The 12,298-nt window shown below is 42.2% G+C and overlaps 1 protein-coding gene and 2 non-coding genes across 3 annotated transcripts; all 3 read right to left on the bottom strand.

Annotated features, from left to right (window-relative positions):
• Positions 1 to 3,809: 3,809 nt before the first annotated feature.
• On the bottom strand, positions 3,810 to 9,044 carry rpl10 (ribosomal protein L10). Its single transcript, XM_044212440.1, has 6 exons — positions 8,885 to 9,044; positions 7,509 to 7,567; positions 6,782 to 6,889; positions 4,791 to 4,929; positions 4,379 to 4,541; positions 3,810 to 4,021 (listed from the first exon to the last, which is right to left on the bottom strand). The coding sequence occupies exons 1-6, from the start codon at positions 8,905 to 8,907 to the stop codon at positions 3,866 to 3,868; spliced, it is 648 nt and encodes a 215-aa protein (XP_044068375.1). The 5' UTR covers positions 8,908 to 9,044; the 3' UTR covers positions 3,810 to 3,865.
• On the bottom strand, positions 4,112 to 4,244 carry LOC122883829. Its single transcript, XR_006379749.1, has one exon. It is a non-coding gene; the product is annotated as a small nucleolar RNA SNORA70 (small nucleolar RNA).
• Positions 7,144 to 7,276, bottom strand: LOC122883828. The gene has a single exon (XR_006379748.1). It is a non-coding gene; the product is annotated as a small nucleolar RNA SNORA70 (small nucleolar RNA).
• Positions 9,045 to 12,298: the final 3,254 nt, after the last annotated feature.

A 12,298-nucleotide genomic window follows, 5' to 3' on the forward strand; every position in this document is an offset into this window, starting at 1 on the left:
ACCTACTCAGGACACGAGGACAGCCCACCTGCCCGTAGCCCACCTGGAAAGACCACATGGGTCAGAATTACAACCAGCTCAGTCTGAATCCAGTCAAGAGTTCACTAGCTGGAAAGACAGACACCACATATGCTGATTACACTCATGTCATTCAGATGAATATCAAGCATAAAATTCATCTTCACTTTTTCTTATTTCACTCCTAAAAAGCCTAAACTACACAACACACATGCTGTGAAATCTGAACACGTTTTTAACTGTTCGCATTTGTTGTAAAGGCAGCACTCAGCCAGTTTTTATATTTTGCTGTGACTGTCAAAGAGGACGACATGGTGATGATGACGGCCATAGTTACCATTCAGGTCACGTGTTCTTGGTATTTGAAAATTTGGAGGTTTTAGCAACCTGGAGGGAGTTTAAATTACAAACGTGCACGTTGTGAGCACTTTCTAAGCTACACTTCTGTATCGTTAGACCCAATATCTTTACATTTGGCAACTAGGCCAGCCTGGCAGTGTGGAGAAGACTTTGAAACCACATTATGACTTTCTTGTTTGAAAAGTAATAATACACAGAACATAATTGAACTGGATAAATAAAATACATGAAAACCATGTATAACCATATTTTGTTACTTTTAGGTGTTCAGATTAACTCAAGGATTAAATGCTCTTAATCGGGTTCAGAAAATTCTCATATATCTTCAAGTGCTCCAGCAATTCAGCTCATACAGTGGGGCGCTGGCGAGCGACATATTCATCTGGTCAAAAGGCCGAGATGTCTTGATTTTGAAGCTGCCAGTATACTCCATCAGAAGTGCTTCAGGTCTTCAGTTCCTTTTGTGAACTGGGGGGACCTGGACTTCTATAATCCTGGCTACAGCCCTGGAGGTGATGGACTGTGACACACGATCAACAGGTCACTTTCAAATAAAGATACAAAAACAATTCCATGAATCATTCAATTTCTCTGGTTTGCTTAAAACAAACTACAGAAGCAAAGGGAGAGCAAATGATTAGACACCCAGGGAAAAAGAAATATTTGGGCTATTTTCTCACCTGTGCCACACTCCAGTGGAGAGGGTCCATTTAGCTGCAGACACTGCTGCATCATACAGGACTCGTGACGTTCGTGTTTGGATGGAAACGGCTGATATCACAGTGTAAAGGTAAAAGACCAGACCAGTTCCGGTCATCATGTAAAGGCTGTTCCAATGAGCCTGTCACATCACATGTTAGGAGTTACAGTTGACAGATGGTTTCATTTTAATAACTGTCTGAGGCCCAAAGAGGTAAAATATTAAATATTTCACAAAAAAGCAAGAAAAGAGATGAAAACAAATTTATGTAGCAGAACAGTGTTGTTTTTTTGTCTTCTTCTCTCCCGTTAATCATCTCACAACCCGTCAGGTCGGGAACCACTGGACTAAACTACCTGAGCGTAAATAGTATTTAAAGTAAGTAATAAGTATTTTAAACTAGCTCCTACAACTACAAGGGAAGTTGCCGTTCTCCAGGAGTTCAAGTGGCATTAGTCTATTAAACATGTGGAGCAGTATGACAGAGACAAGGGAGAGATGAGTTGTGTATGGAGCTGAAATTTATTGTAATAATAAATAAATGGATCCCCCCCTCCCAGAGAGATCTATCTATCCTGTAGACTTTAGGTTAATTTCAGTTTGAGATCCCTGTGTCAGAGCACTTTAAAGTTGACACTTGAATGAATTTCTGGCTTATGATAAAATCACCAGCATAGCTGAGACTCCTGGTCTCAAGCCGGCAGCTGTGAGAGCAAACAAGTGTCACACAGCCCACCACGCCTGCCATCCCATTGGTCAGCTCAGCTCTTCACCATTATCCTTCCGGCAGGTCGTCTCAGTCTCAGTCTATTAAGCCGAGCACTTACAGTCCACGTTTGTCTTGCCGACGAGAATATTGGAAACTTTCTGGAATCCACTGCATCTCTGTAACCCTGTTTGTGTGTGCCCCACCCCTCCCTACTTTCACTCAGGCTTCTCTGTGCTGGACCATCAGCCGTCCTGGGACCCCTCTCTCTCCCCTGGCTGCCGCTGCGTCTCTCCAGATGTTTTGGACCTGGATCTTGGTCCTCCAGGAGATTCTGCATCTCCTCTCTGTGTGAACGGTGAGTCTTGAGCTTTGCCTCTTGTGAGTCTGTCGTCTTCCAGGTCTCCGTGGTGGAGAGGAGGTTGTGTGGCTCAGGTCTGTTTGGTGACACCTGAAGTTGTTCAACGTCCTCCCGGATCCATATTCAGGGATCCCTCTGCTGCTCTTCCTGAGGTTCCTTCCATTTTTCCTTATCTGAATCGAGGGTCATGCTCTACAGATTGTAAACCCCCTTGAGGCAAATGTATAACTTGTGATATTGGGCTATATAAATTAAACTGACATGAGTTCCAGCCTTTTTGGAGCTTGACAAAAAGCCTGAGGGTTGGGTTATGCTCGAAAATAAGTAGTTCATACATTGTGTTGTCTGACCACACTGGAAGGCAAATTTACCTGTTACCAAGGCGACCATGTGCGTTAACGATTATGTTACCTTTATTTTTTTATTACTACTATCACTCCGATTTTGCTTCTTTGTCTGTTTGCTGTAAAGCACTTTGGATTAACTGTGTTGTGAGTAAAGTGCTATATCAATAAAACTGATCAAACCACACCCACAGTCCTAACGAAGCGTATTACCTGAGTTTATGCTGAACTCTGAGCATTTCTTATTTAGCTCATCAGTATTTAATGACAGAGAAACACACACCACTTGAAACCACATTTTCAGGGGCTTTGATGAATCTCATCCAAATGTTCTTATATCCTTTCCCTGATTGTTACTTTTCAATATATTTTCCACAAGTTTGTTTGGAAAGTTCCTCAAGTTTCAAACAGAAAACTGATGAAAGCAGCAGCTGGACCTTAAAAGAATTCGATGGATTAAATCAAAATAAAATAATCGCTCGTCATCTCGATTTCACACAAGTGACCTTGTTGCACCAGTAATGATTTAGTTGCGTCTAACTAAAGAAGGATAATATTTATGCCATTTGATTTATATATTTGCATTCACTTTAGGTGCATTGGTATATTTGAATTCAGTTAAACATTTTTGTATTTTTTCCTGTTGATCACTTGAAAAATGACTAATCACTGAATCAGTGTGGTAAAAAACACAGAACATAAAGTCCGAGGGGTTACATACTTCATGGGCAACTATAACCATATGTTTCGGTAACCTTTCTATGCTAATAAACTAGTATTATGAGCAATAGCTTTTGAATTCTATGATCTGACCTCAATACTGGCTTGGATATTTAATGTGTCACAACACAGTGGCTTGTTGCAGCAGCGTTGTGCACTGATCTGAGTGCAGACTTTTTCCTCCATGGTTATTTTCCCCAGATAATCTATGTGCTTCCCGAGACAACACCTTCCATTCAAATCTTACATCTGACAAACGCTGACATTTCAGTATTACTCATGTAATTACTGAGGTAATAAAGCGTGTCCACTCATTTAGATGAAGGTTTACAATTTCCCATCTGTGCTGTTAAGCCATGAAGATTTGATGTGTAATTTTATGTAACGATTAGGGATCAAACCCTGTAGTGTACCACCGGAAGTATTATGAAAGAAAATAAATAGTCATACAAGTTGTTCAGCTCCAAGACTTCCCTTAACATGAACTCAGACTACTTAAAGTCCTACTTACATTACCTGCACCACAGACCGAGTTTGGAAACAGTTGCTTAATGCAGGAATCCCGTGAACTAAAATAAAAAATCGAAGCCATCACCACAATCACTTTTGTAATCAAACCCACTTTTATTGGATGTGACAGAAAGCCTGCAGCAGCTCTAGTTGGCGTGCAGGGACTTCCAGCGGGACAGAGGGCCTCTGCTGGGGATGTACTTCACCCCACAGCCATCTGGAATCAGACGCTTCTCAGCCATCATGTCATCAAAGTCGCAGGCATTGAACTTGGTGAAGCCATACTTCTTGGAAATATGGATCTGAAGGTGAGAACAATGAGAGCAGTCAAGCATAAATACAGGGGGGGAAGCATGATAAGGTGTCAAAAGCCTGTGAAAGGCTCGTAAACACTTTGTCTCAGTGGTCCCTTAAAGCACTCAGCACCTCCCAGCTGAGGACATACACAACCACAGAGTCACTGTCTGCAGCCTTTGCACACCAGAACCGCACTGCAGCGAGACTAGTCGGCTTAATAAGCTGCAGAGCTGTGCCATGACAGCGTTAGAATATCTCCTAAGGGGAAAATATCAGCTGAGTTAACATGCATCCCTAACTGTTCAAAATACAAATATAACCCCAAGGTTTTGAGTGTTTCGGCAGGTGACGTGCTCGTTTACCTTCTGGCGTCCAGGGAACTTGAACTTGGCTCTGCGCAGAGCCTCGACCACGTGCTCCTTGTTCTGGGCCTTGGTACGCACAGACATGATCACCTGACCAATGTGCACACGGGCCACGGTGCCCTGGGGTTTACCGAAAGCACCACGCATTCCAGTCTGGAGCCTGAGAACCAGAAGATGGAGACAAGAGCAAATGTGATGAATACTCAATGATGGCATTCAAATCATCTGGATTTGGCTCAAAAAATCTTCAGGAATAAAAAGAACTACCAAAACTTAAACAGCTCAGGACAATTTGTAAAAATCAAATTATACAAACAGACACAAAACTCCTTTATTTCGCTCTGATGATTTGTTGGACTGTTCATCAGAAGCTGACGTAACCTTCTACACACAGACGACAGATTCTCACCTATCAGCTCCAGCGCAGGATAACATTTTGTTGATACGGATGACGTGGAAAGGATGCAGACGCATGCGGATGTGGAAACCATCCTTTCCGCAGGTCTTCACCATGTACTTGTTAGCGCAGATACGGGCAGCCTCCAGAGCTACACAGAAGGGGGTGGGGGTGGATGAAGCAGAACCAAACATTAGTGCCTCAGCTTCAGCCTGCACCGAGAGCATCTAAGGCTACATCCACACTACTACGTTTTCGTTTTAAAACGTTTTGCTACGTTTGCACCTAGCGTCCACACTCCTGCGGCGTTTGAGCCCTGAAAACTGATACGGTTGGAAACGCTGCTGGCCCCGTTTTCGTTTGAAAACTCCGGGGTTGCGTTCTAGTCTGGACGGGCAAAAACAGAGGCTTTTGGAAACGATAACGCAGACACCCACGTTCGCTTCTTGGTTGGCTCTTATCAGTCACGACGTGTCCTTCCCTGATTCGCTAAGCTCCTATCACGTAACCCTTCTCCAGAAGAAAACAAAGATTGGCTAATTCAACATGGATAACGAACCCGCGCTGCTGACCTTGTTGTCTATGCTAGCAGCTGTTGTGCCGTTCAATTCAGCATTTTATAATGCTACTACTGCCCACATGCGCAGGAGGCAAGCCATGATTCGAGCGATTTCTGACAGCTCCCAAACCCAGCGGCGTTATCAGGCCTACATGACTGGTTTTGGGTGAAGAACCAGTGCCTGGTGGGATCATTTCATTAATGGCGTTGTGGTTCCTGGAGAACGGCGAGAAAACCTTCGAATGTCCAGATGTGGAAGGAGCATCAAAACACCGAGTACAGAGCCCAAAGTGAAGGTGAAGTTGTCAACTTCTACCAAACACACGGTAAAGTTATGCCACAGTGCTAATCCACAGACTACATCCACAGAAACATTCTTTGAATGTACAAGCGCTGTGTGACTGCAAGTACGGTTTCATGGACGTTATCGTCAGTAACGGATTCGTTGTGATGCATCTATATTTAACGTTATGTAGGCTATAAGCATCATCGAGTATGTGCTATGATATTGTGGAGTATTTGCGTTTGTACATTGACGGAATGGATGTTCTATTGTCTATATTTAGAAAGAACAAAAAGGACTTTGAAAATCCAGTGATGGAAAAGAAAGAAAAACAAAATGCTATTGACAATGTTTTAATAAAAACATTGTCCATGCCCAGCGTCCATGATTAGTCAGGTGATGTGCGTTTTGAGGCGTATTAGTAATAGACGGAGATTATTTCAGAAACGGGGCTGAAACGCTCGTCTGGACTGAGCTCGTTTTCATTTTAAAACGTCATTTTCAAACTAAAACGCAGTAGTGCTGATGTAGCCTCAAGGACAATTCCAGCATTAGTGGATGTTTAGGTTTTTTGTGCACTTCCTTTACGCTTCTTTGTGTGTGTGTGTGTGTGTGTGTGTGTGTTGGGGGCTTATTTCTTTACTGACTCTTTGACTTGAATATACCACTAAAGCACCAGTATTACATCACGCCGTAACCACAACTGCAGAGTTTCTTACCTAACCCCCAACCCAATCTCAAAAACCTTCCTACTAAAATAATATACAGATCCATGCATCTCCCAGTATCTACAGACATATGCATACAGACGTGCATGCATCAGAGCATGTCTGCATATACAACACTATATTACATATTCCCAACACATCTATTCAAGTATAGGCATATGTGCATGTACAACTAAAGACCTTGGAAGAAGGGAAAATGAGACAAGTGGTTTCAGTGCGTTTCTCAGACATTTGCCAGTTTTCATTCTGATTATTCTTTCTTGAGAAATAAAGAGTGCCGCAGCTCAGCAGTGGATGTAGGTTTTGATTAATTTAGGACCAAGAGTGTCGGAATCTCAGTTCTCAGGCAGAAAAAAAACATTAAAAAACTCAATTACAGGTTTCAGGTCACTTGTACATCTACGTGTCTGGTCACGGCTCCTTGACCGCTCACCTTCTGAAGACAGCTGCTCGTACTCATCAGAGACCATGTGGCCGCACAGGGGGAACTCATCTACCTTGGCCTTCTTCCTGCCCAAGTCGAAGATCCTGATCTTGGGATCTACACACAATGGAAAAGAAGAAATTGACAGAGGAAAAAACAGGGAGGAAAATTAACCATTGATCAATTTTCCTTCAGGAAATAGCAAACACGGATTACACAACACACACAAAACTATCTGAGTTCTGAAATCATGCAAGACACATTTGATTAACTCTAGTCTACTACAACATCTAGCTGAATCAGACGAGTCATACCAGTGTGACCAACACCAGGGGATCATCAACTATCACTCAAATCGATGAACAACACTATTTTGTCTCAGTGGTCCCTTAAAGCACTCAGCACCTCCCAGCTGAGGACATACACAACCACAGAGTCACTGTCTGCAGCCTTTGCACACCAGAACCGCACTGCAGCGAGACTAGTCGGCTTAATAAGCTGCAGGATTATCAGGACGGCAGACTATTGTGACATTACTTTGAAGTCAAAGTGGCACTGTAAACTAAATTTAAGGCCCAAAAAGGCAGCTGCAATGTCAAACAGACAAGGCTTTGAAAGCTTACTACTAATTTAATAACTTAACTGCTAAAGTGGCTGTCTCACTGACCGCTCTACCTGACTTCCTACATTTTCAGGACAACATTAATGTTGCGTAAAGAGTGTGGAAACGGCTTACCAGGCACACCCCTGCAGAAGCGGGACTTGGGGTAAGGCTTGTTCTTGCAGTAACGGTAGCTGTGGGAGACACACAAAGTGTTAAATGTAAACCATTTACCCTTACAAGTCATTGAGTCACTTTTAGCGATACATACAGGTAAGAATATATAAAGTTCTCTTACTGTCAACAAATGGCATTAAAAGACCAAAACTAAATCTGTTAGTCTGTGTGGCCCAAACCCCACCTGTTCCTACTCAAGGTGTAAACCAGTAACATAGCTGCATTTTTAAAAAGCCTCAGTCATTTCATAAAAACAGCTGCTCACTGTAGTTGTTAATCAAACGTTACTCAAACAGGAGGAAATAGTGCATTTGTTGTGAACTATTTTCAGCGGCGGATTAATCCACATTTGGTGCTTTAGTGAGTGTTTGGGTCCGCAGGACGGTGTGTGTGGGACTGAGTCAGAATAAACTACAGTGTGTGTGTTCATGGTGATGAAGGAACGTGTCACCCAGGGCAACAGAGCGGCTCACTGATGTGTTTTAATAGTTTCTGGACAACAGTGGAGCTCTTTGGCTCAGAGGAAGAAGATCCATCAGCTGTGATTCACACAATACTTGGTAATAGATACTGTTGGTTTTGGCCTTCTCGTTGGATTTGCTGACAAGAAAAATATACAATATTGACTGTATAGCTTTATAGTTAATGATGTTCTGGGTTGTTAATCTACTTTCAGGCTGCTATAGGGCCTTAATGTCAACATCAGTCCAGTAATCACACTTAAGTTGTACATTTATTCTGTAACTACAATATGAAGGAAACTGTAGAGGCACGGTTTCTCAGAGTGGTCTCTGGAGCCAATGTAGACCCAGAAAGGGCTGCCAGAGACCCCCTAATATTACACATCACTTTCTGTTTAAGGTGACTGATCACAGGCGTGTAACCGGCTAACACTTTCACATTGTAATAATTTACTAGTAACTTGCTTAAAACCCAAACCAGGAATGCCAGAAAGAGCTTCATAAGAAGCTCAGAGATATGAGACGTAACGTGTATTTGCATGGAAACCTTAAAAGTGGCTAGGTTCGGGATTTGTGTGCTAGCACTAGCTTTATGCTAGCTGACGTTAGCTCAAGTCGCTTTCAACAAGCTAGCGCCTGCCATCAGTGAAATGACATTATGACATTCTGGATAAAGACAAGCACTAACTGCAGTACACACACACAAGCTAACTGTGTGTGGACTGTGTTTCAATACTACAGTAAGACAGCGGTGTGTCCGCAGGCCCGCCGGGATGCCAGCACGGTGCACATGGTGCGGACAGGAGCCGCTGCCATTTTCCTCTGACTGGGACTAAACTGGCCCTGATCTGAAACATGTAGGAGACAACTTACCAGCGGGCTGGTCGGCGGCCCATGGTTGCGATCTGTAAATTAACAAGTTAAATGTGTTATTTAGTTAAATCGGGCTGAGATTTCTGGAAAAACAACTTTAAATCTGTCTATTTTATGGAGAGCCGAAGAAAACGCGCTCCCACCACGCACTCACCTAATGGAGGAAAGGAAGTTGAAGCGACTTCCGCTTCGTCATAAGGACAAGGGCTGTCTGGGGAAAATATACTTTATATTCATTAACGCATTATTTTTGCTTCAGCATGCATTTGTTGTGATACTAAATGGTTAATAGAGAAAATATATTTAGATATATCGTTGTGAAAATTAATTTAATGGCAGTTGGCAAGCTTCGAGGGAATTCTGGGAAGTGTAGTTTTGCGAGACCTTAACATGAAACTTATACTCCGACTTTCGCGTTACACTTCTCAATGTAGGTCTGCTGTTTGATTTCTTGTTTAGAAAATCTGCAAAAAAAAGATGTGAAATATTCCTGTATTTAATCAGTTTATGCCAAACTCTTATATTAAAGCTGAAGTAGGCAATATTATTTCATTATAATTTCAGATGAAATACCTAGTTTTGACCATTGCATGTCACTAACAATATTTAATTAAGGGCTAACTTTAAAAAAAAAAAAAATTGTGTGTCTGTGGGCGCCAGTTTTTTTAAAAACTGGACCCGGTCTGAATCAATATGTAGTTTCATTTTGTGCACTTGGAATTGAAAAATATTGGTTATTGGTACTGGTAATAGCAGCAGTAATAATGGTTGTTTCACATCAATTTTTATTTGATAGTTTTTCATTTTTTAATTATGCAGTTCCAAAATATTTTGCAACAAGTGTCAGTATGAGTCAGTGATTCGAGTCATTATTTGTAATTCAACATACATTCTTTTTCCAGCCTTTCACAGTTCAAATGGTAGTTTGCACATACATGCACTGCCGATTGCACTCATAGGCATGCACACTGGGACGAGATACTGACCCACGGCAGGCTACTTTAGACCTTAGGCCCCTGACCCATTTTAAAAATGAAATATGTTTTGACGACGGCCATTTTTCTATGACAAAACCAATACAAAGAACAAAACTCTCAGTCTTTGATTCAGGAAACCTCCAATCAACCAACTCATCCTGTCAAAGGAGGCAAACGGTGCAGTTGGGGTGAGATCCTGGATGAAGAGTGTAGGACTTCATAGCCTACAGGGGGAACTGGAGGTGAGTGAACTTTGTAAAACTTAGCTAACTTCAGGTAAAGCTGTTTATCTACAGGTAGGTCTCCCTCGGCGACACACAAGTGACGTCATCGGCCGCCGAGGTCAGTCGCAAATATTAAACATGTTTGAAAAAATCTTCATGAGAATGACTGGCAGCGACTGGATCGGAAGACTTCAGATCAGAATATTTACATGCCACTCTACGTGATTTTATCTGCCGACTGTCACCACCAGCTGACCCAGACTGGGACAGACCCGGTCCAGCTTGGTCCAATCAGTCGTCACGCCCAAATCATATTCAACAGTCGTAATGTGTGTCCCCCAACTTAAGAGAAACAAGGTCTTACATTTGACAACAGGTTCTTTAAAAACTTGACTGTACTAAATACTACAAAATACAACTACATATGCAGGACTTTTATTTTTAAGATTTCTTTTATTTTAATTAACATTTTCATTTCAACGTTTTCAGCTCTCTCCAAAACAATGTGCCCTCTTAAAGGCGTTTTTCTGCCGGATATTGATCTCCGCCGCTGTCTTCTGATGGAGGAGGGCCTGCTCAGCCCTCAAGTTCTGGACCGGATGCAGGTCCTCCGGGCCCCTGTCTGCGTGAGACTTTCTGCCCTTCTCAAGCTCGCACTTGAAGGTGTCAGCCTGCCGTCTGACAGCGAGGACGTCAGTTTCATACCTTCGGCCGACCTCGTGGTGTGAAGCTTTGATCCACTCCAGTCCACCTTGGAGAAGCTTGTTCTTCTCCCTCTCCCCCCGGAGCTCAGCTGTAAACCTCTCCTGGCTGGTTATACGCGCCGCCTGCAGCTCCTCGTAATCTTTTTGAAGGAGTTTCTTCTGCTTCCTCTTGATACTATTCCTCACCTGAGTGGCAGTCTTTGTGGATCTGACAGTTTCTGCATCCCCGTACTTTTGCAGCCTCTCTAGCTCTTTCCTTGTTTCCTTTTCCCTCTTAATGTACATTTCTTTCAGGGATTTCTGGTTATCCAGCTGTTTTCTTGTCTCATCCAACTCTTGGCTGAGTAGGATTCTCCTGGTTTTCTCACGAAAACAGTTGGCCCTCTCTCTACCCAGCAGGTCATTAAGCGCCTTAACTTCTTGACGAAGCGCTTCGCACTCCATCAAGTCGTTCTGCAGAGTCCTGCCTCTGACCTGCCGTCTAAAGGTCCTCTTGTTTACTCTTGACTTCCTCACTTGCCGCATTTTCTTTGGCTGGTAGGATCAGTCTCAAAGTAATGCTGTAGTTGGTCTCTGATGAACAGGTGTGGTCTGCATCAGTGGTCTGCCTGGTCTGTTATCTCTTGAAGCTTGAAGGCCGCGTTCTATTTTGCTTTGATCTTTAGAGTTCCACGGTTCCATTTCTTCTTCTCTTCTCTTTTTTTCTGCATGTTTACATTCAAAATCGCAATCTGGGATTCAAATGTGAACAAAAGCGCTTCCCCACTAACAACATTCAAAATAGGTCAAGCGTTAAATATTAGATGAAACAATACTTTGTGAAATAATTTAAGAAATTATTAAAACTTAGCTCGTTATAATGAAATGTTATTCAACATTTGTATTTCATATATTTATATATTTTATAATATATTATAGGACTTCATAATAGAAATTAGTGAACTCAGTATATCAGCTACTAATTGTAAAAAAAAAAAAAAAAAACTGCAATAGAAATGCTATTAAGTATATATGGATCATATTCATATAGTGATGGAGAGATCCAGGACACCCCCTACTCTTTAGTAGATCATGGGATCTTTAATGACCTCAGTTTAACGTCTCACTCGCACTGCGTCCCCGTACTGGGATTTGATTAGGACCAGAGGGAAGACTACTGGCCCACCAACACAGCTTAGTTTTCCCAGCAGGTCTCCCATCCAGGTACTAGCCAAGGACTCACCTGCTTAGCTTCGGTCATTTAGCAGAAACAGGGTACATGTCGGTGTGGCTGCTGGCATATGTAAGAGGCATTGAAGAGAATGCCATAATACAGGATATAATTTAATAACACAAAAAGCACAATACTAACAATATAGAAGTAATATAGTGTTACTACATATTGATATAAATAATATAATGCACTGTTAAATAAAATAGTGTTAGATATGTTACTATCACTACTCCCTAGTTATAATAATATTGGTAACATGAACCAGGGACGAGTCGGTCAAAATGTCTTCCATGAAA

The sequence above is a fragment of the Siniperca chuatsi genome, linkage group LG10 (genome assembly GCF_020085105.1).
Source record: "Siniperca chuatsi isolate FFG_IHB_CAS linkage group LG10, ASM2008510v1, whole genome shotgun sequence".
Taxonomy (NCBI): Eukaryota; Metazoa; Chordata; class Actinopteri; order Centrarchiformes; family Sinipercidae; genus Siniperca; species Siniperca chuatsi.

Coding starts and splice junctions, on each gene's coding strand:
- rpl10 (XM_044212440.1), bottom strand. CDS start 8,907: ATGGGCCGCCGACCAGCCCGCTG. Junction 4,930..6,781: donor CGAGCAGCTGTCTTCAGAAG/GTGAGCGGTCAA, acceptor CCTTCTGTGTAG/CTCTGGAGGCTGCCCGTATC. Junction 4,022..4,378: donor AGTTCCCTGGACGCCAGAAG/GTAAACGAGCAC, acceptor TCTCACCTTCAG/ATCCATATTTCCAAGAAGTA.